Raw genomic sequence first — 23994 nt, forward strand, 5'->3', positions numbered from 1 at the left:
ATCTATACGGTGTTCATAAAGCTCCGTTCTTCCCAATTTCCCCTCCTCGGCTTTCGGGAATAGCTTAATTGTCTTGTTCAGTATCTGGCGTTGTTCTACCGATAGTTCCTTCATCGGCTCTGCTTCAAATTCTTGCTCAGTAATCATTGAACAGCATACTGCTTTGACTCCGAACGTTTGCCAAAAGTTCATGCCCATGATGGCGCAGTCAGGCAGACTTGGCACAAGAAGGACTGGTAAAATTTCATTTCGATTATTGTATGATATCGGTAGACGTGTGAAGTGATTGATTTTGTGTGGAGTTCCATCCGCTGTCTTGATCCCACCATTCAGTGCTTCTTTTCGCAGTCCAAGCTCTTCTACAATCTGTGCTTTACTGCCACCTAACAAAGAACAGTTCGCACCACTGTCCAACAAAGCTGTGATTTTCTTTCCTAAGATGTCCAGAACGGCGTGTGGACGATTGTCATGTCCGGGATTAATTATAATAGAGTTGATGTTTTGTAAATCGGGAGGTATTGAAGGTTGATTGATGTGTTGCGAAGAATCTGGCCCTTCATCTACCACTTCCTCGCTGCAGCGTTTTCCGCTTCGCTGTTACAAACACGACAGCTGCGTAACGTGTACCCTTTTCGACCGCATCTGTAGCAAAAGAGAATTGCCTGTGCCTTCGTGCAATCCGGAAACCTATGCCCCTCCTCATCGCAGTTCCAGCAAAGCGCTGGACGGTACGCTGTATGCTGAACAGGATCTAGATCGTACATGTTGCTAGCTGCTTGCTGAAGCTGCTGGTTCTGGAGCTGTGGTTGGTTGTGCTGTTGGAATTGCCGTTGAGGCTGCTGCTGTTGAGGCCGCTGCTGTTGAGGCTGCTGCTGTTGAAGCTGCTGCTGCCGCGGCGCCCATTTAGCTTGTTGTTGCAACGGATGTTGTATTCGATAGTTCTCCGCTTGACTGCCTTGCCGATTCGAAAAATTGTTCTGACCTGTCGAAGTTGTAGGCGGTTGCAAACGCTGTTCCTGACGCTGTGGAGAGTTTTGCTGCTGTAGCCCTGCGTTGAAACGATTCGGTCTGCGCTCCAGTTGAAGCTTCATGGCACAAACTTGCTCGTACAACTGTTCGTATTTCTCCTGCCAATCGACGAAGTCTTGTGGAGTCGTGTGCTCCTCTGCCTGTTGATAAGACGTATTCGGTTGCTCCGTTGCCACTCTTTCTTGATTATCGGCTTCCACTGCATGAACCCTGTTGAAACGCTGCTGTTGATGCTGCGTCGCTTGTGCACGACCCGGCGCCGGTGTAGCGAAGTTTGGTTCCAAAAGAGCTGTATGGGGTATTGGAATCCTGCGCTGTCTGCTTAACAACAGCCTGGTCTCATCGAAGTTGCTGCATACATCCAATAACTCCACCAGTGTTCTCGGTTGCCGTGCTGTAACGATGGTAGCGTACTCCATGTTCATGTTCTTCTTCACCATGAACATCATTTCCTCCTCGGTGAGTGGCGGCTCGATGAAACGAAATAATGTTGAAATGTCACGGTAGAATTTGCCAAAGGGTTCATCGGGACCTTGATATCGAAAACTGGCTTCTTGTCGCAGTATTTGTGCATATCCACTCGGCAAGAACTCACGACGAATCTCTCGCTTGAATGCTGACCACGAAAGAAGAAGACCTTGGGCTAACGCCCTGGAATACCAATCAAGTGCGTCCTCCAACAGAAGATGCTTTACTGAAGCAAGAATGGTTCGATCGCTGAGCCCTTCGGATCTGGCGAACGTCTCGACCCTGTCGAGGAAAATGTTGAGTGAAGTTGTGTCCTTTTCACCCCGAAACTTGAATGGCCAGTTGTGAATCGCCTTCACCATCCGCTGCTCCTCGTGTCCGAAGCTTCGGCTGGAGTGTGGAGAACTGCCACCCAAATTTCGCTGCCTCCTCTGCCGATGTTGAAGATCCACACGCAGCTCGTCGATAACGTCTACGGACCTTGAACACCCTTCCGCTTCAATGTTGAAGTTCGTTGGACTCCGGACGTCCTCCTGCACTTGCTGCCTTCCAGCTAACCCTTCGACCTGCTCTCGTGCTGGATTTTGTTGACCTGTAGCACCTCTTCGTCGATTTGGAATCGCTTGACCCCAGCCAGGATTGTCGTCTTCATCTCTGCCTTCCGCTATTTCACTGCTAGGCTCACTTAATCTACCACTTAAATTTCCCGAATCACTGCGCACCACTTTGTTGACAGCGCTGCTGATTTCGGAAATCAACATCTCGACCAAATCGCTTAAAATCTTCCGCGCTTCCTTCACCGAAGAGACCGGAGGTATTATTGACAAACGTTGCCGGTAATGTAGCAGCCTCGACCGAGCGCAAGCCATTTGCTCCGAGTTGCCATTCAGTATTGCCGAATCTACAAGATTTTTTAATTCCTGAAGTGCCATCTGACAGGCTTCAATATTTGATTCCGGAGACATCGCGTATTCAGAACTAACGTAATTGGTTTCTCTTAAAATGTCCTCTTGGACCAGTGCCTTTAATTTGACCACCTTGGCACGTCTGGTGCCAGGGGCTAGGTTTGTTGCATGGCGCAAGGCCAATTCATATGATATTTCCTCGTCATTGAGGTGCAGTAATTCTATTCGAGAATTCATAATAATGGATCAAAACACCAGTAAAAGTGTGTTACTAAACGAAATTTAACGACGAACGATACGATGTTTTTCAAAAAGAGAGCAATAATAATAATAATCAACGAATAATAATAATGATTATTAATTAATGATAATAATCATAAGCATATCCACAAAATAATTACAATATTTGTGACTAGCTCATAGTAAATTCATCGAACAATCAAAACTTAACAAGGTTCGATTTAGTTGGGCGCCATTTGTGACAATCTTGGTGCCGGCTCGCATGTGGTCTAATGCCACAATCAATAATATAAATATTCGCAAACATATATTCAGTGCAATCTCAGCGATTGATTGCAAAATTCACAAATTACCCATTTATCTCACCCCCATAAGGAAATACGTAAAAAGCGACTTACGTGGTTTATTACTGGAGCCCGGGATTGGGTCTTCTTGAGCAGTGAGCATTTCCGCTTGGGCACATGCCTGTTCCTGTTCCGCCTCCTCGTCCTTGTCATCCGCTGACCAAACTCCGGCGGGCGTAAAGACCCGAACTTTCCTCCTGCCGTGCTGATGAGTCCACCAACAATGCTGCTACTCGCTGGGAGTTCCTGGTTGCAACCGGATCTATTTTGCCTCGTGGCTTATGCAAAATTTAGTGCTGTTCCGACCACCAACAGTGAGTCACGCACTGGTTCTCAAGGCCGAAGTGGTTTTCGTGGGACTTATCTAAGACCACTGACCAACATTCGCACCAGGGAAACCGAAATAAAAAAACTGCTGATTCAGCAGAAAAACAATCGACGATGCGACGCAGTTTGCCAAAAAGGGCTCTGTCGGCGACAAAAAGGCGTGATGCAAAACTTTTGCGAAAACCGATTGTCACGTCATCTACGGACGCCGCTCCGTCATCAAGTGGACCCCACCAAAGTACGCCGTCACTGGTAGCCGAAAAACCGGAATCCGCGTCGTTTGATCCTTGTTTTGAGAACACCGATGTGATGCTGAAGGGGCGATCGGTGCCTTCCGCCAAGGCCAACCTCGTGCACGTACTCGTCGCCTCGTGCGCAATCAACTCGGCAAGCACAAACTGCCAGATGCAGCACAAACTCGCTGAATAAATGCCCGGCGAAGTGGCTGTTTGCCTCCAAAAACAAAACGTTCCCACGAGTGGCCAGAATCTCGCACCAAGCGCTGAAATCCGGGAGACCGAAACCACACCGCACTTTTTTTCTCGACGCGCAAGTACCTCCTCCTTTCCGGAAACCGAATGAGCAAGCAATGTTGCCAAGTTTTCGAATTTCCTCGTGTTATTTTTGATTGACGTCTCTTCACACGCTAAACGAAGTCCACTCAAAAAGTGCGTTTTTCTTCGTCGTATCTTGTTTCAGTGTTTTTGCTTTTTACACTCCGAGAAAATTTCCAATATTTGTGCAGTGCGTATTTGTATCTGTATGAGGGGAGTGGGTAAACAAAAATGTTTGCAAAATACGCTCTTATCGTATCGTCAAAATATAAGGAATAATTAATTGTAACAAACGGTCGTTTTCTTTCACGCATACACACGCAGGTTCTCGTCGATTGCGATTGAATAGGGTGGTACGCATATGTCGAAAATTAGGGTGGCGCAAAATATTTTAATTGTTAGGATAATCTTAATTTTCAAGCTTGGCTTGAACACGATCGTTTTAAAAATAGTTGAAACATAATTATGACTTGAAGTTTTTCTGTCAAGCGTAATTTTGGTAATTTTTGGCGTGTACCTATATTTGTTATATTCTATATCTCAGTTATGTATATAAGTCTTCCTTTTTTTTCGAAATCAATCTGAATTACCTTATTTAAAGAGACTAGATACAAAGAGGCGCAGTCTGATCCCTTCCGAAATAATAAGCTTGCAAGCCTGCTGTAGGGCTGCCTTTATGGCTGCTTGGTTTTGCTCGATTGGAATGACACTGGCAGAAAATCTAAAATTCCAATCGTGACGTTTCATCTCTTTGTTTTCTGAAGGCTCGTTACCTTAATCCAGCATAAACTGCATTCAATTCCACTCAAATTCTACGCCAGTTTCAGGTTTTAAAGTATTTCCAATTTGTTCTGATTATCTTTTATCACAAAATTGGAGTTGAGTTGGAAAATGTTAAATGCATTTGATTCAATTTAAACTACTAAATGCACTGCACGACATTGTATGAACAGCTACTTGTAAGTTGATTAGGGGTTGTACACATGTCGCCGTAATCTAATTAATCACTTTCATTCAGAGGGGGGTTCCTTATAAATCACTCAACTACACTGAAGAACTATACTGAAGAGCCACAAGTTTCCCAGTAGTAGGTACCACAACGGCATTTTTTTCGGAGCCAATTACGCCGTATATAGCAACGGAAAGGTGGCAAAAAAAGCCGTTATAAATGACATTTTGTCTCGGTTGTTGTTCCTGGTACGAACTGGCTATTCAAAATTTCACACAAACAAATCGGTGCGAAAAATTGATTCCTCACAAAAAAATAAAATAAAATAAATGAAGCTTTCAGCAAGGCCATTTCCGAATTGGCAGAATCTAAATATAACAACTGTAAAACCTGAAGCTATATCCCGCTCAAAAACCACTCTATAAACAGGCACGAGCGGCACGCGACAGTTTTTCCTGATGTTTATTTTTTGCTTAGCTTACTATTGATCGATCAGATCGCGTATAGGTGAATATATCTGATCAAACCTGATCTGAAGCGACGCGCATTGGACGTGCCTTGCTACAATTTTTTTATCCTGTTTTATGGTGATAATGATCTTTGTGCCGAAACCGAAACCAACACAAAACACCGCAAAGCGTAATGTTTGTATTCTACCGAAAGTGAAGGGACAACGCCGTTCTTGACCGGACAGAATCTTATCCACGCCATGCATTCTGATAACAATTCTATCCACCATCGATCGTGCCTGAGAGTATGATGAGTTTCGTTCTGGCAGAACGCCAGTTTCCCGATCTACTCAGGTGCAAAGGAGGATTGATCAATTGGTTCAATGTGGGAGTGCAGTGACACATTTGATCTCTGAATAATGGCGTTCAGCGAACAGCAGAAAATTTGGAAAACATTTTTGTTATTGGAATCGATGATTTTGAAAATCCATATACATTATCTGATATAGAAGACCCATTCCAAGCACCCCTCAACTGGAGAACCGATTTTTCTTTTTCATTATTCAATAATAAATTGCACAGCGTTAGAAAGGTTATTTTATGAGCGTCATTTTCCATTAAAAGATTTTCTGTTACTTTTTTTTAGAATTGAGTATGTTATCGTCGAAATTTAAAAATTTTAGTAAGTAATAAAAATGATTTTTGCAATTATTCTTTATTCATAGAATCTTGATTCTAGAATCGTTGATAAAGGTTTCTATTTTTAAACATTGTGACGTCACGAAAATTCTACTGTTTATCATTCATGATTTACTGAAATGTCACATATTGTTGAATATTGGAGGTCTCTTTAAACTTTTTGAGAGGAATTTAATGTAATTTTTAGATTGAAAATCGGTTTAAAAGGTTGTGAGTTGCAACCGGGTAAAGAATGCGTTGTTACGTCACGAAAATCTAAGTACTGTTTTTTTTCGAAACCGTTCAAGACTTGTTAGTTGTTCAATACAAGTTTAATATAACAATACACTTAAATAAACGAATTCTATTATCAATTCTTTAACGAAACTTTTTTTTTGCAATAACGGTTGTTTTCAAACATCGCTCTATTAAACATTTAAAATCGCGCTTAAAAACATTTGATTCAACAATAAACAAACTATTAAAAAAAAAAAATGAAATCTCATCGATTTTATAAAAGGATATTTGTGAATCAAAAAGCAGCTAGTTATCTGTGATTTGAAAAAAAAAATCTTGCTAAAAGATCAAGTTCTTTATATATCTATGTTAGAACGAAAATCACCGCTAGTAGCTTCTATTACTTTCTGGCATTATTTTCAAACAAAATGAGTTTCATGAAATAAATGTAATGAGATTCAAAAAATCTTTGAATACCTTAAATTTAATAGATTAACTTTTTATACCAAAAAGACTTTCAAAGAAAATTAATTTCTAATAAAATTATTCTAAAAAAACTGCCCTTAATTGAAATTTCCACCTCAAAGAATGTCACTAGAAAATCAAAATCGAACCCCGTGTTCACTTAAATTCCACAAATGAGACTTTTAACTGAATTACAAAACTAAACAAATTAAAATATGTACTTGCTCAAGGTTTCATGCAAAATTTGGGCCAGTTTACACAATGGAAAGGGATCGCGCAACGCACCTGAAGTTTGTATGGAATTATGTGGATTTTATTCGGCCTGAACAAAAAAAAAACAGTGTTTGAAACTCAATTTTTGAAACTCAATATCTTTTTTACCAAACCATTGTCGAAATAGGACCTTGAGATAAACTATTTGTCATAACGAAAGTTTTGTGAGTGACTATAATGAAAATAAATCAGCCGATAGGGACTTCAGAAATTGGTGCAAAACTTGGTTTTTATGTTCCTTCCAATCCAAATTTCTCACAATTCAATACAAATTTTAGGCTCATTGTGCCATCTATTATCGTGGTCCAATCCCTAAATTTGGCACTGGACTTTATGCTAGGCCTATGATCTATTTTAGCTTGCAACTTATAAGATTTTCATAAGTCGACTGATTTTGGCACTCTACATAGTGCCCATTAACTAACTTTTTAAAGAACGAAGGATTTTGAAATTATCATTTATTTTTCTTTTCCTTTGCAATTAAAGATTAAAAAGATTCAGAAACATATTTCAACACTTTTACGAATAAATATTTCCTAGTATTAGTTTTTTTTAAATAATATTCACATGATCGTATAATACAACTTCGAATAAAATTGATGTGCGCAGTGTTGCAACCTTATCTGCTTACATACATATATGGGCCTTTTAGATTTAATGCTCCTTATTTTTTGTGAATAAATGGATCGTTTTCATCACCAAATCACATTATTTGTTGAGTCTTTAAACATTTTTAGTAAATTAAGCATTAATTTTAAGATTATACTTTGATTTATTTTATGTAGCTGACCATAAAATTTCGCGACGTCGCAATGCTTTGCAAAACCGTGCTTAAAAAAATGGTGCGTTGTGACGTCACGAAACTGAATCGCTCTAAATTAAATTGAAATCAAAATTTAAAAAAAAATCAAAAAGAGCGATTTATCGGATGTAATGAATCGATACTTTCCTGAAATTTTCATATAATTTGATCGAATAGAAGAGCAGGAAAATGCGGTGTTGTAAAAAAAAACTGAAAAGTGGAAAAAGTGGCGCATTGTGACGTCACGATTCTTTTTGCTTATTTTGCTTAGTTAACAAAATCTATTTGTTCTATAAAATACTTTTGATTTCAAATTGTAGAGAATTAAATTTTGACATGAGAAGGTGTAATTATTTTTTATGTGCGATATGACCTGTAAAACTTACATACAATATACCAAAACATTGTTTTGCAAACGTTGGGACCTCACGCTGGAATGGGTCAAAGTAATTATAAAATTGGTGGAAATTGATAAATTATCATCATATCCACCAAGCAAGTTCACTGGTGTTGGGAAAAAGTGGTAGAAATTTTGACATTTTGAAAATTTTACCATGCCAAAATGTTTTCACGATCTTTGGGCGTTGTATTTTTTTTACAGCACTGTTGCTATTTCAGCCGTATGTGATAGAAATATTGCTATTTTGCATCACAGCATGCGAAACTACAACACGTGTTAAAAAAATTTGAAGGCCACAGATCTTGAAAATATTTTTGCTTGGCAAAATTTTCAAAATGTACTAAAAGTGACAAAATTTCTACCACTTTTTTCGAACACCAGTGAACTTACTCTAAGAAGCTTTAAATTTCAAATTATGTTTTTTCTGCGATCATTCAGTAGACCAGAGCGACGAAATTTGATTCATCAGTCATACCTCGTAAGCTTTTACAATATTAAAATGAATGTGTGCCAAATGTAGCTTAAACGCTGCGACGTATCCCCATATTAAAATTACGTAAAGCGGGCCATACATTACACAACATTTGTACAAATGTGATGAAATTCAGTTGCTGTGCATACGATTTGCATCGTGTATGGCACTGCGTTCGCGTAAAATATGTTTATATCGTTTGTGGACGAGCATAGAATCAAACAGTCGTAGCTGAATCATCGAATTTTCACACACAATTTGTGTAATGTATAGCGGCCTTAACGCTGAAAAATATCCCCCCTCCATTTCTATTTTTGGTGCTCCGTACGTGTCTGTTCTCACTGTTAGGGGCGGCGTGCGAAGTACAACGGTGGGGTTAGAGATAGTGGGGTTAGCTGCGGGCCTTGCGAGCCTGTGACTGCAAAAAAAGCAACGAACAATGAACAAAAAATTTCTGATGGAAATCGGCAAAGATCCACACGACGAAAAGAGACCAGTGATTGGAAACTTGGAAACCACCTCATAGGTGGTATGAATAAGAAAATAGCAATTGCTTCGATAGCTTTTACTAAGCTCGAACTTTAGAATGGCCAAATTTGAAAGCATTTGCTCAACAAGAAATGAAAAAGCAGAGTAGAACATTTACTTTCAACCAGCTCCGGATAAAAAATATGCATACCACTCGAAGTATTTGGCTCACAAAACTGCTCGAAAATAGCAAAAGCAATTACTAGAGCTTTATTCATATCAGCCATGGAACTGCCTATCTCTACATTTCATGGGTAGTACCCACGTGCTCTCCAACGAATTCAAGAGCCGAAAATTCGACATCGTAGGTCGGAACAGCTTTCAGAGTGATGCGGAAGATGCAGAAGTGCGTGATCGATTGGTGGCCGTTTGACCCATGAATGTGCCGGTTGAAGATCGAGGGCCGGTTATTCAACATCAGCATCATCAACGTGCACCGCCCTCACCTTGGAAGTACCGGTGACGACAAAGACGAATTCTACGCGCAGCTTCAACGTGCATACATCCGTTGCCAAAACACGATATCAAGGTCACCATCGGGGATTTTAACTCTCAGGTCGGCCAGGAGGAGGAATTCAAACCGACAATTGAAAGGTTCAGCGTGCACCAGCTGGGCAGCGAAAACGGCTTCAAACTTATCGAATTTGCAGAAAACGTCATCGGGCATGTGGGACGAACTCGACTGAACGACTGGTTCGACGAGGAGTGTAGGAGGGTGATGGACGAAGAGCACGCAGCGCGGGCAACAGTAGTGCAGAGAAGCACCCGTCGAAACGTGGAAAAACACCGATAGCGGAAGAGGTAGCGAGTCCGAATTTTCCAGGAAAAACGCTGCCTAGAGGAGGAAGAGCTCTAGGATCTCGAGCAGCTGCATCGTTCCCAGGAATAATAAGAATAAGAAGCTCAACGCTTCCCGCAAAGGCTTCATGCCGCAAGCCGAAATGTGCCGGGATAAGGAAGGAAGCATCCTGACGGACAATCGTGAGGTGATCAAAAGGTGGAAGCAGCACTTCGATGAACACCTGAACGGCGCACATGCAGGAGATCGAGACGGTGGGGGAAGGTACATCGCCGGCGTAGCCAACGACGTAGAGCAGCCAATCGCTACGATGAGTGAAGTCAAGGAAGCCATTCGCCAGCTGAATAGCAACAAGTCGGCCGACAAGGGTGGCATCGCAGCTAAACTTATCAATATGGGCCCGGACAAGTTGGCCGATTGCCTACACCGGTTGATGGTCCGGATCAGGGATACAGAATAGCTATCGGAGAATGGAAAGGGGGGGGGGGGGGGGGGGTATTACTATGTGTGGTTCATCTATAGGTGGGGACAAGAGTACTCTTGCCGGAACATTTCTCCTAATAAGTTCTATGGCAACATTTGAACGCCTAATACTTGACTCCGTGATAATGTCGCGTTATGTCACAATCGTTCATAAACAACTGTTTGGATACAACGAACTTATACTAAAGTTTATGGTTGTCCTCACCTATAGATAAACCACATAGGGGGTAATATGCCCCATCTACAAGAAGGGCGACAAATTGTACTGTGAGAACTGGCAAGCGATCACTGTCCTCAATGCCGCCTACAAAGTGTTGTCCTAAATCCTACTCCGCCGTCTAACGCCACAAGCAAACAGATTCGTGGAAAGTCATCAGGTCGGCTTCATGGATGGTCAACGACGCAACAGATCTTCACATTACGGAAAACCCTCCAAAAATGTCGTGAAGACCAAGTCCCTACGCACCATCTATTCATCGACTTCAAAGCCGCATACGTCACATGATCGACCGGAAAATTATGGACAAGAACGGCTTTTCCGGAAAGCTAACCAGACAGAGTTCATTCGATTTGCGCAAGGGGCTTCCACAAGGCGATGGCCTATCATGCATGATATTCAACGTGGCGCTAGAAGATGTTATTCGACGAGCGGTGGGCGAAATGCGGGCACAATTTTCAACAAATCCAGTTAACTTATCTGCTTTGCCGGCCGAGATAAAGTATATGCTGGCCTGCGAGGTCACGATCGACGGCGACGAGCTGGATATAGTCGAAGACTTTGTCTATCTCGGCTCATGCTCGGCTCGGCCGAAGATGGACTATGGACTCCACAAGCAACTGTGGTCGAGAGGACTTAGCCCTCGTACGAAATGTAATCTGTACAAGACGCTCATTAGACTGGTTGTTCTCTACGGGCACGAGACGTGGATATTGCTCTTGGACTAGGAGGACCACAAGCTCGCGCGACTCTACGGCGAACCCAGTATTCAGAAGGTGGCAAAGGCTGGACAGATACGCTGGACACGAAATGTGGCGAGAGTGCCGGACAACAGACCTGCTAAACAGGTGTTCGCTGCGAGTCCGATAGGAACGAGCAAGGGAGCAAAGAGCGAGGTGGTTAGACCAAGTAGAACGTGATCTGGCGAATCTGGGATGCCCGAGAAATTTGAGAACAGTTGCCACGGACTGAGTGAATTGGAGGAATAATCTTTGCTAGTTGCTTAGAACTTGCATGAAGTACTAAAATTTTAGTATAAAACAGATAGGATACGTGAAAATGCTTATTTCTTTTGAACCAAACTAAACATTTTTTGAACCAACGCAAAATGTTTTTAACTTAAAGAAATGATTTCCTTAAAAACAATCTTCAGACTTTGATTCAAAAGATATTTGATTTGACTTGCAAGAAGAATATTTACTATAGAAAACCGAAAAATAGAATCGAGTTTGGACAGTCGTGCGAAAATGTGGATTAGAGGATTAGGATTAGAGTTAGCTAAATTAGGAGGATTCAGGATGTAGCATGGTAAGCGTATGTTAATTAATGAGTGAGTATTGAAGATTTCTCTATTTCTCATTTTCACAGAACCACGGCCGACGGATGGTTGTTGTTTGTCCCTGGATACCTAAATCGAGGTCGAACCAGTTTGTGACCCATTGTTTCATTTGTTAATGAATAAATTTAAGTTCTAAAATTCTTTTTTATTATTATTTGAAATTCCTAATAGGAATTCCGAAACAACAGAAAATATATCTTCCAATTGAAATAAATGGAAAATGGTTCAATGAATCTGAATTACTCTGTGGCAGAAGAAAATAACTTTTAATCAAATGAAACTGTGTTTTGTATCAAAGCAGGAATCGAACACGAGCCTACTGATTACCTCTCCGACGTCTTACCAATCGGCCAAATCGTCAGACGATTCAAGTCAAGTTTTAGCTCTATTACTCAGTTGACTTCATCGAGTCGAATTTGCTGCTAGAATCCCCGGCAGAAAACGCTCATTATGCCTTCATTAATGGTGCTCATACTGCCTCGGGGGGTTTCTCATTATGCCTCTACAGTGACTGGTTTTCAGCTTTCGGCAAAATTTTTTAAAAAGCATTTTTAAACCTTTTTATCTGCTTTTTCAAGTTTCATCCAATTAGGCAATAGACTATTTGAGTGTCTGAACACGAAACAATGATGTAATTCACATATTACAGCTGTTCTCTATGGTTAAATAAGCGTTTTCCTTAAGGTGGCCATTATGCCCCCATCTCCCCTACTGTCGAACATATTCGATTGTTATTTTTATCTTCAGGTGAACAGTTTAGGAATGACTTCTGACGTGGATTGAAATTTTCGTTCTGTTTCTTATTAACATATTTATTGCGAAAAATCAGGCCTTTTTTCTTTAAATAATGTGGAATCTTCTGTTAGGTACTCCAGGTACAAGTGCAAACAGAAGGTTAGCACGATTAGCGCAAACAAGGCCTTTTTCACCCAAAAGAACAATTGTTAAAAATGATTTTTTTTCCTAAAAAGCATCAATAAACAAGAAAAAAAAATACTTTCAGAAGTTACAAAAATATGCATTTGGGTTGACAAAAATATGCATTTCAATGAAATTTGAGTAGTTCTGTTAAGATTATTCCTATGTGCCACGCCCTATATTAATATTTCAATTTTAAGATCAAACTATGTACCTTCGATGCCTTCGAATAGAGTTAAAATGATTAACTCAAATCTACGTTATCCAATAACGAATCATTGAGAAAGTAATAAGTGATTATTCAAGGGGGCGTTTACTATTACCACCAAGCCGTGGGAATTTCGAGCAAACCCACGATCCGTTGAGCGCAGAATTTTTATTTGTCTCTCCCTCTCCGCTACCACAACAGGTATGATGATTCCGACAGGATGAATTAAGTAGCCCGTACTCGTTCTTCCGACTGATTCCATTGTTAAGCCGAGGGGTAGCCCCGGTTCTACTACGCTAGAATGGATAGAACTTAAACTGATCGTTGCATTGGCTCGTGCTTTGATATATAAGAGCATTACGGCGATGGAAGCAGTTTAGTTTGAGTTCGTTTACTCCAAACAAGACTAGCCTTACAGTTCATCAACGGCTAGGTGCTTCTTGCCCTGTAGATTTTATTGCTGTCAGAGTTGAGGAAGCACAAAATCTCGCAGTTAAGGGTGATCTTCACCAGAACTTCGATACAGAGTTTTGTAGTCTAAAGTGTCTTTGAGTGAAACCGAAAGTGATCCTAGTGTGGAGAATTTGAAAAATAAAAAAATTCAAGAAAAATGCCAATCAACGGAATCATGGATTTGAATCTGCGAGTGATCGAGGATTTGAACATATCCAGTGGGTCGGATAGCGCAGGCGTTTCGGAGGACGAAGATGTCCAGTTGTTCTACAGCGCTGGAAATGTTGTCTCTTCTAAGCCGTTGAAAAAACCCGCCTTAAAAGGTAAAGACGACGATTGCAACAGGATCGCCAAAGCAGCCGAAAAGCGTTACGCCAGTCTTCCGAACCGTGAACAACACCAACAATTTCTAACAGATTTTTTGTCGGAAGTACTGAATGGAGCCGTTTTCAATGCCACCGATCGTGCCAATAAAGTGCTGAATTGGGTTGATCCCGCCGAATTGAAGCGCTCGCTCGATCTCAGCTTGAAGCAGGAATCCGATTCGGACGAGAAGCTCCTCGAGTTGACGCGAGCGATCATCAATCACTCGGTCAAGACTGGACATCCGTATTTTATGAATCAGCTATTCTCATCCGTTGATCCGTACGGATTTGCCGGTCAGGTACTAACCGATGCTTTGAACCCTAGCGTTTACACCTTCGAGGTGTCGCCCGTTTTTGTGTTGATGGAGGAAGTTGTGCTGAAAGAGATGCGCTCAATTGTTGGATATCCTAACGGTGCTGGAGATGGTATTTTCTGCCCGGGAGGTTCGATGGCCAACGGATACTCGATCAGTTGTGCTCGTCACAAGTTCATGCCGGATGTAAAGGTGAGTCGATGATGTGACGACAACTGTAAAAGTACAGTTACCGCAATGCTATAAACAATTGTAAATATAGATCTTCTAGAATAAACGTCGTCAGGTTTGTTTCACTGTGCGGCGAGAAGGTTCCGTCATGATTCTGAGAAAAACATAGAATTGAGACAGCAGTGCATCCAATAAACAAATAACTGATTCTGATTGTTAGTTCTCTAAATTCGTATATACCAATGATACTCACTAATCAAGTCTTAGTTCCAACCAATTAAAAGCCAACTCTTATTCTACGCATTTTCCAATAACTGTCGTTCGGAATAAATAATTAAAAGTTAACAACCCTTTTTTGCCGCCATCAGCTCCTTGCTAGTTATTTGCAGGCGACTGGAGGAACTATTCTTACCTTCACTCTAAGCGCGCAATAATTGAGCCACCCGCAACGTATTGGTTTGATCTCTAATCTTAGCCTGGGCTGAGAGGATGCCAAAATTAAAATTATAAGTACCTACCTACGTTCCGAACTAAGCAAGAGAAAGCCACACTTACAGTTCAACACATTCGGGAACTTAACCTTCTCTTGCAGCTGCAAGTCGATTGGTCGGACGACACAAAGTCTCGCAAGATTTGATAATGAACATCTGTTGGGATTCGGGGGTCTACTATTTTGTTTCATTCTTTCGCGTAGTAAATTTGTTAGCAAAGGAAATCATGTAAGTGTACAACAAATACGTAGGCAAAAATGGATCGAACAGAATGCATTTACAAGCATCGTTCAAAGTAGGATTTTAGGAACTTAGAATTTAGATAAAATATTCCGGTTTGGAATAAAGAATTCAGATTCAAATCAAAGATTCAAAATTTTAGAATTTAAATTTCAGTTTAAGAATCAGAATAAACATTGAACATTAAGAATCAGCATTCAAAAAGAAATCAGGTTCACAATTAGAGGGTCTATCGGGAATAAAAGAAAATTCGGGAATTCCCGAATCCCGGGAAACGCTTAAATATCCCGGGGATTCCGGAAGTCAATGAAAAGTGCTAAAATTTAAAAAACTTACACAATCCTAATTAAAATAATGGATCAGATTGAGCAATGAAAATGATGATTCTACCTTGATACATGGCTTAGACTTAAACTTTTTTCTTCTAAAAACTGGTTAATACTTTGAATAACTTTGAAATCTTAGTGTAAAAGTGAAAAACGACAAAGAATCTATAAAACCAAACAATTCCAATAAAGAAACCCTACGAAAAGAATCTGAAAGTTCTACTTTGAAACACTCATCATTTAATAGACCCATTTCGCAAACTGTTGACAGTAGCAAAAACATTGGCAAAGAAATGACATATTTTGGAACAAAAAAATAGTTATCTAAGAGCATAACCTGAAGACAAATTTCTGTCGATATTGGAAAATCTTTCTCAATTATTTCAAATTTTTGTTGCAAGAATCAGTCAAGTTTGTCGGTTTAAATCCTTAGTTTTTGGGTCTCGATTTCTATAAATGCCAATAGAATTTTTGAGGCATTGAAAAAGTTTGAAATGTCTTGCAATGTTTTGAAACACTACTATTTAAAATAAAAAAAATCATATAGAGAAGGTTTCGTAAGTAGTAGAGTATAAACATTTTAATTCCGGGATATTTCTCGGGAATTCCCGGGAAAAGGATCGTCAGATTTCACGATTCCCCAAATTAGACACAATGTTCACAATTCAGAGTTCAGAATTCAGATACAGATTTAGATTCAGATTCTTAATCAGAATTCTTATTCTTAACTCAGATACAAAATTTTGGTCAAGAATTCGGTTTCAGAATTTAAATTCAGGAATCAGATTCTTAATTCAAAATCCAGAATTCAGATTCACAACAGAATTCAGAATTCAGACTCCAAAATCAGATTTAAAGTTCAGATTCAGAATTCAAATTCAGAATTCAGAATTCAGATTCAATAATCAGGTTTAGAGTTCAGATTCAGAATTCAGATTCAGAATTCAGATTCAGAATTCAGATTCAGAATTCAGATTCAGAATTCAGATTCAGAATTCAGATTCAGAATTCAGAATTCAGAATTAAGATTCAGAATTCAGATTCAGAATTCAGAATTCAGAATTCAGAATTCAGATTCAGAATTCAGATTCAGAATTCAGATTCAGAATTCAGATTCAGAATTCAGATTCAGAATTCAGATTCAGAATTCAGATTCAGAATTCAGATTCAGAATTCAGATTCAGAATTCAGATTCAGAATTCAGATTCAGAATTCAGATTCAGAATTCAGATTCAGAATTCAGATTCAGAATTCAGATTCAGAATTCAGATTCAGAATTCAGATTCAGAATTCAGATTCAGAATTCAGATTCAGAATTCAGATTCAGAATTCAGATTCAGAATTCAGATTCAGAATTCAGATTCAGAATTCAGATTCAGAATTCAGATTCAGAATTCAGATTCAGAATTCAGATTCAGAATTCAGATTCAGAATTCAGATTCAGAATTCAGATTCAGAATTCAGATTCAGAATTCAGATTCAGAATTCAGATTCAGAATTCAGATTCAGAATTCAGATTCAGAATTCAGATTCAGAATTCAGATTCAGAATTCAGATTCAGAATTCAGATTCAGAATTCAGATTCAGAATTCAGATTCAGATTCAGAATTCAGATTCAGAATTCAGATTCAGAATTCAGATTCAGAATTCCGATTCAGAATTCAGATTCAGAATTCATATTCAGAATTCAGATTCAGAATTCAGATTTAGAATTCAGATTCAGAATTCAGATTCAGAATTCAAATTCAGAATTCAGATTCAGAATTCAGATTCAGAATTTAGATTCAGATTCTCAATTAGAATTCAGATTCAGATTTCAGATTCAAAAATCAGTTCAGAATCAGAATTCAGATTCAGAATTCAGATTCAAAATTCAGATTCAGGATTCAGATTCAGAATTCAGAATCAGAATCCAGATTGAGAAATCAGATTCAGAATTCAGATTCAAAATTCAGATTCAGAATTCAGATTCAGAATTCAGATTCAGAATTCAGATTCAGAATTCAGATTCAGAATTCAGAATTCAGATTCATTTTTATTATTTAAGAGGAGAAATCACCGTGAATTTGTTTTATGAAATGAATTTGCGGCTTTATCGGTGAGGGTTAAAGAGTTGAAATGAAAGACGGCTCTTTAACCCTCACCGATAAAGCCGCAAATTCATTTCATAAAAGAATTCAGATTCAGAATTCAGATTCAGAATTCAGATTCAGAATTCAGATTCAGAATTCAGATTCAGAATTCAGATTCAGAATTCAGATTCAGAATTCAGATTCAGAATTCAGATTCAGAATTCAGATTCAGAATTCAGAGTCAGAATTCAGATTCAGAATGCAGAATTCAGAATTCAGATTCAGAATTCAGATTCAGAATCCAGATTGAGAATTCAGATTCAGAATTAAGATTCAGAGTTCAGATTCAGAATTCAGATTCAGAATTCAGATTCAGAATTCAGGATTCAGAATTCAGATTCAGAATTCAGATTCAGAATTCAGATTCAGAATTCAGATTCAGAATTCAGATTCAGAATTCAGATTCAGAATTCAGATTCAGAATTCAGATTCAGAATTCAGATTCAGAATTCAGATTCAGAATTCAGATTCAGAATTCAGATTCAGAATCATTATTAAGATTCAGCATTAAGATTCAGAATAAAAATTCTGGAATCGGGATTCTTAATTAAGATTCTAAAATCAGCATTCAGATTTGGAGGTTTGATTCAGAATTCAGATTTCGGATTCAGATTATAAATACGGATTCAGAATTAAGATTCAGATTTAAAAATTAGAGTCAGAATTCAGATTCAGGATTCATAATTTAGATTTAGATTTCAGGTTCAGAATAAGGATTCTGAAATCAGAATAGAGAATCTGAAATCATTATTAAGATTCTAAAATCAGAATTCGTAATTTAGATTCTAAAATCAAAATTCAGATTTTGAGTTTTTATTCAGAATTCAGATTAAAAATTCAGATTTGGAATTCATATTCAGATTAAAAAATTAGATTCAAAATTGGTTTTCCCATAGGAGATTAAGATTCAGTTTGTAAAATACGGATTCAGAATTAAGAATCGTGAATCAGATTGAGTACTTAGTTTGAGCAATCTATATAAGGATTCATTATTTGAAATTAACTCAAATAAGGATTAAATAATATTGATGAATTTCCGGAATCAGAATATAAGTTGAAGTGTTTTGAATCATATAACAGAATCAGAACATGGAATTAGAATTCAGAAACAGAATTCTGTGTCAGAATTCAATATCAGAATCAAAATCGAATCTTTGAATAAGAAACTCTATCATACGATTTTTATACGCAAACAAGTTGCTTACTATTGCAATCATTTTGTACGAATTGTTTTAATAGGAATTCGATTAAAGAATGTACAAGTTAATTTCCCCAACAAGGTGCGACACAGCTCTGGGTGTTTCTAGAGACTTTAAGTGAATCACAAACTGTAGCTGGTACATTGGATCAGATAATCCTCAATAAAGACATTGTGATCACACGATACACCGCATAATGCTGCACCAGAACAAAACGCAACGGTTGTGTTGCAAATTGATTACCTATAAGCAATTACTCCTCGGTGTAGTTTTATTTTTCCTGAATGAATAGAACAGCGATCGATCGATTCGATCAATAGATAATGACATAATTGAGATCGCAGTGCATTTGCTGCGATGACGGACGATGTGCCCAGTCAAGCACGACAGGTGTTAATGAGTCACGACACGATTATGGGACACCGACAGTAGCATTGTTACTTTTATCTGGGTGCCTAGCTAGTTACTTTAGTTTTACTGTTAAGGATAATTACGGCGCCGATGGGAATTTCCTCCGAGATTATTGGGAAAAGGAACGCACAGCACTTTTCATTGTTGATGGCCGCGGTGAATGGAGGTGAAAAGTTGTTCGAGTTGAAATTGGAAAGCATACAAAATTGCGATCTCCTCTCTCTTATGACTGATCTGGCATATTATATTTTAATTTTAATTTACAAACATACATAAGTATTTGTATTTGTATTTGTATTTGTATTTGTTTTTCTATTTGTATTTGAATTAGAAATTTCATCTGACAGTATTGTCTACATGAATAGAAAACGAGAAAAAGAATCTAACTAAACTTACATAGTGATACTTGCTAACTGATTACTATTCCTAACTTTAGTCCTAAAAACATCAGTTGAAATATGAAAATCATACAGGTCGTAAAAATGATTGAACACTTTAAACATAGCTCGAAGTGGTTCCTGCTGTCCGTAGTTGGTTCGCTGGAAATCGATGCGCAGAAATTCTCTACCTCTTAGAATCCGTGGTCTGATGTTGATGTTGATTTGATGTAATAATCCGGGACAGTCAATTTCGTAGTCAATGAGTTTTTTAATGAAGACAGCTCGTGCAATTATGCGCCTTTCGGAGAGCGTTTCCATTCCTATCAATAAACATCGGTGTTTATAATCAGGAAGAGTGTCAGGATTGTTCCAGGGTAGAAATCGGAGGGCGAATTTGACGAATCTCGATTGGACTGCTTCGATACGCTTAGCCCAGTATGCTGTGTAAGGACTCCATACAACCGATGCAGTTTCCAAGTTGGATCGTACAAGAGAATAGTACAGAGATCGTAGGCAGTAGGGATCTTTGAATTCTTTGGAAATCCTTGGGATGAATCCGAGATTTCTATTGGCTTTAGCTATGATGCTGGCGTAATGCTCATGGAAAGTCATTTTCTCGTCAAGGATGACGCCAAGATCCTTGAAAGATGAGACCCTATCCAGCGGAGTATTCGTAATTTTTTAAGGCCACGCAATAGGGTTAGATTTCCGAGTGAAGGATATGATGGCGCACTTCGGGATGCTGATGGTCAGATGGTTGTTAGAACACCATTTGGCGAACAAATCAATGTTTTCTTGTAGTCTTAGACAATCAGCTTCATTTTTTACCACATGAAATAGTTTCAGGTCGTCCGCGTAACCTAATCGGCATTCGGCAGGAAGCATCAGCAACACATCATTTTTTCTTTTCAACATGGTATCTGATACATAGAACATGCATTGCAGATACTACTATGGTCAGGCCAACCATGTGATGATCAACGCAAAAGATACAGGAACAACAAGGGAGGAATGAAGCGTGGAGTTCCCTGTCAAACGCTTCATATGATTGTATTGGGTTTTGGTTATAAATTTAAAATAGAATATAAAAAAATAAACAGATTAAAAATAATACAGAACGAGCTCACCAGATTAAAGCGGAACTATAATTACGGATGATTCAGGGCGCAAGAATAGCTTTAACTGCGGCAAAAATTTCTGGAAACTCGGCTTGACTGGATCAGGGGATGTTGGGGAAACTGCTTGCTTTGCTTCTTAGCAGGAATCGGGGCTAATCAGTAGGTCTTCTTTCGGGTGGGCCTCCATTCCAGAGTCCAGTCGGTTCCATTTCTCGGACTTTAGCCATCAAAAAGCTCCCAATTCCGAATATTTCACACGTGTCACAAACTGCAGCAAATTTTCCTGTCAAAAAAAAAACAAACTCGTCCGCTTTCTTGGCCCACAGCCTACTGTGCAATCTTAATAAGGTTCATTCTGCTCACAAACAGGAGGTTTTTGGAAAAGAACTTAAGTCTTTTATCCTTCAATACACTTTTCCTAATATTTTTTTTCTATTTTTCGTGGACTCTTTGGAAGCTTTCAAAGTTTAGAATATCGTCGAAGCATCATATCTAAACCAGTGAAATCAAGTCAAGTTATTTTGAATTGGTTGAACAAACTCTGTATATTAGGATGAATAAAAAAAAAGTATTCCTGAATCAAAATCTTGGGGCAAAAAGGAAGAGAACATGCTTTATTTCAGCTCAAAAGGTACACCATGCTCAAATTTGCATGCAATGTGTTCCGTTTATAAGTAGATTTCATCAGAAAGGGGTAGGCTTAATAGCGGCCTGTTATTTTGATGGGTAAACCTCACAAGACACTGATCGATAAACTAGACATGCCATGGTCATTAGACTGAGTCGATTTGGGTTCCGTTTTGAATTTCTTAAACCCTGGGATCTTTCGAAAGCTTCGTTTTGGTTCAAAACTTGTCCATGATTGTTTGCTGAATTTTTAAGTAACGTTCACATGAGTAAATTTGAACTTACTTACAATACTTTGTTAGGCACCCAGCAGTGTCAATCGAATTTAATGTTTATTAATACTGAACGACATACCCCTGTTTAACAGCTAATAACTTTTTTGTCTTATAATATACAAAGTTACAGTCTTCGACAAAGTTTATAAATTGGCACAAGAACAATTAACAGGCTCGGTTCTACAGAAGAAATTTATGCTCAAGATATAATGTTTTGTATAAGAAAAAGTTAATTGATAATACCTTATTCATTAAAGTGGTATCATTTGTAATGAATCTAAATCCTGTAGCATTTCACCAATCTTCACACAGCTTTTTTCTGATGTTTCCAAGTAAACTGTGACTACTTGTTAAGATAACTGTATTAGACATGCGAAAAAATCCGTCTCGTCACCCAATATAGGCTTGAATCCACATCTTGCGCTTTTCTATGTAAGGTACACCGGGGCAAGTGCAAAAGGTTTTCACCATAGTTCAATTTTAACATGTCCTAGAAAAATATGCATATGTTCAAAAATTATCAATTATCGTTCGTTGCGTCACTAAAATAGTTCTCAACAAATTCCCGTTGAAAGTGAAAAATTAAAAAAAGTGGGGGAGGTAGTAATTTGGCTACGACCGCTAAACGTAGAATTACGCAATTGTTTTTTGTCAATGTATAGAATAACAGAACTTATAGTGCATTTTTGAAATGACCAACATATGAGTGTCAAAATGGCAATATGACGTGACAAATTTCAATCATTTAACAGAATTTAACCATGTGACATAAACCTATTGCCAGAAATAATCTGAGCATGCAGTACATGTGACATAATCGGATCATGCAACATAATCAGATCATGTAACATAATTCGACCAGGTGACCTAATTCAACTATGCAATAAAATCGACCATCTGAGATAATCCGACCATGCAACATAATCGACCATGTGGCACAATCTGATTATGCAATATAATCAACCATGTGACAATATCCGATCATGCAGTTAAATCGAAGATGTGACATTATCTGATCATGCAACATTTTCGACCATGCAACATATTATGATCATGTGACAAAATCCGACCATGCTACAGAACTCGATCATGCAACATAATCCGACCATGTGACAAAATCCAACCATTCAACATAATCGAATCATGCAACATAATCCGATCCTGTGACATAATCGACCATGCAACAAATATGTGACATAATCCGACCATGTGACATAATCGGACCATGTGACATAATCGGAGCATGCAAGATAATCAGACCATGTGACATAATCTGATTATGTAACAAAATCGGACCATGTGACATAATCCAACCATGCAACATTATCGACCATGTGAAATAATCCGACCATTAACATAATCGACCATGTGACATAATTCGATCATGCAACAAAATCGACCATGTGACATAATCGAATCATGCAACATAATCCGACCATGCAACATAATCGGACCATGCAACATAATCGGACCATGTGACAGAATCTGATCATGCAACATAATCCGACCATGCGACAAAATCGGACCATTTGATATAATCCGACCATGCAACATAATCTGACCATGTGACAAAATCTAACCATGCAACATAATCGGATCATGCAACATAATCAGACCATGTGACATAATTGCCCATGCAACAGAAATAGACCATGTGACATAATCCGACCATGCAACATAATCCGACCATGTGACGAAATCCAACCATTTAACATAATGGGACCATGTGACATAATCGACCATGTGACATAATCCGACCATGCAACATAATCAGACCATGTGACATAATCCGACCATGCAACATAATCCGACCATGTGACAAAATTAAACTATGCAACAGAATCAGACCATGTGACATAATCGCCCATGCAACATTATCGACCATGTGACATAAATCGATCATGCAAAATAATCGGACCATGTGACATAATCCGATCATGCAACATAATCCGACCATGAGACATAATCCGATCATGCAACATCATCGAACTATGTGACATAATCGATCATGCAACATAAATGGACCCTGTGCCAAAATCCGACCATGCAACATTATCGATCATGTGACATAAATCGATCATGCAACATAATCGAATCATGCAACATAATCGGACCATGTGACATAATCCGATCATACAACATAATCCGACCATGAGACATAATCCGATCATGCAACATAATCGGACCATGTGACATAATTGCCCATGCAACATAAATAGACCCTGTGACAAAATCTGACCATGCAACATTATCAACCACGTGACATAAATCAATCATGCAACATAATCCGACCATGCAACATAACCCGACCATGTAACAAAATCTATCTATGCAACATAATCTCCCATGCAACATAAATTGACCATGTGACATAATCCGACCATGCAACATAATCGGACCATGTGACA

General features: G+C 38.8%; 1 protein-coding gene across 1 annotated transcript in view; it reads left to right on the top strand.

Annotated features, from left to right (window-relative positions):
• Positions 1-13449: 13449 nt before the first annotated feature.
• LOC129743144 (cysteine sulfinic acid decarboxylase) overlaps positions 13450-23994 on the top strand; it is a 134802-nt gene continuing 124257 nt past the window's right edge. Inside the window, exon 1 of the mRNA XM_055735113.1 lies at positions 13450-14408. Within this exon, the coding sequence (XP_055591088.1) occupies positions 13695-14408 (714 nt within the window). The 5' untranslated portion in view covers positions 13450-13694. The remainder of the gene's footprint in view (positions 14409-23994) is intronic.

Source organism: Uranotaenia lowii, chromosome 2 (genome assembly GCF_029784155.1).
Source record: "Uranotaenia lowii strain MFRU-FL chromosome 2, ASM2978415v1, whole genome shotgun sequence".
NCBI lineage: Eukaryota > Metazoa > Arthropoda > Insecta > Diptera > Culicidae > Uranotaenia > Uranotaenia lowii.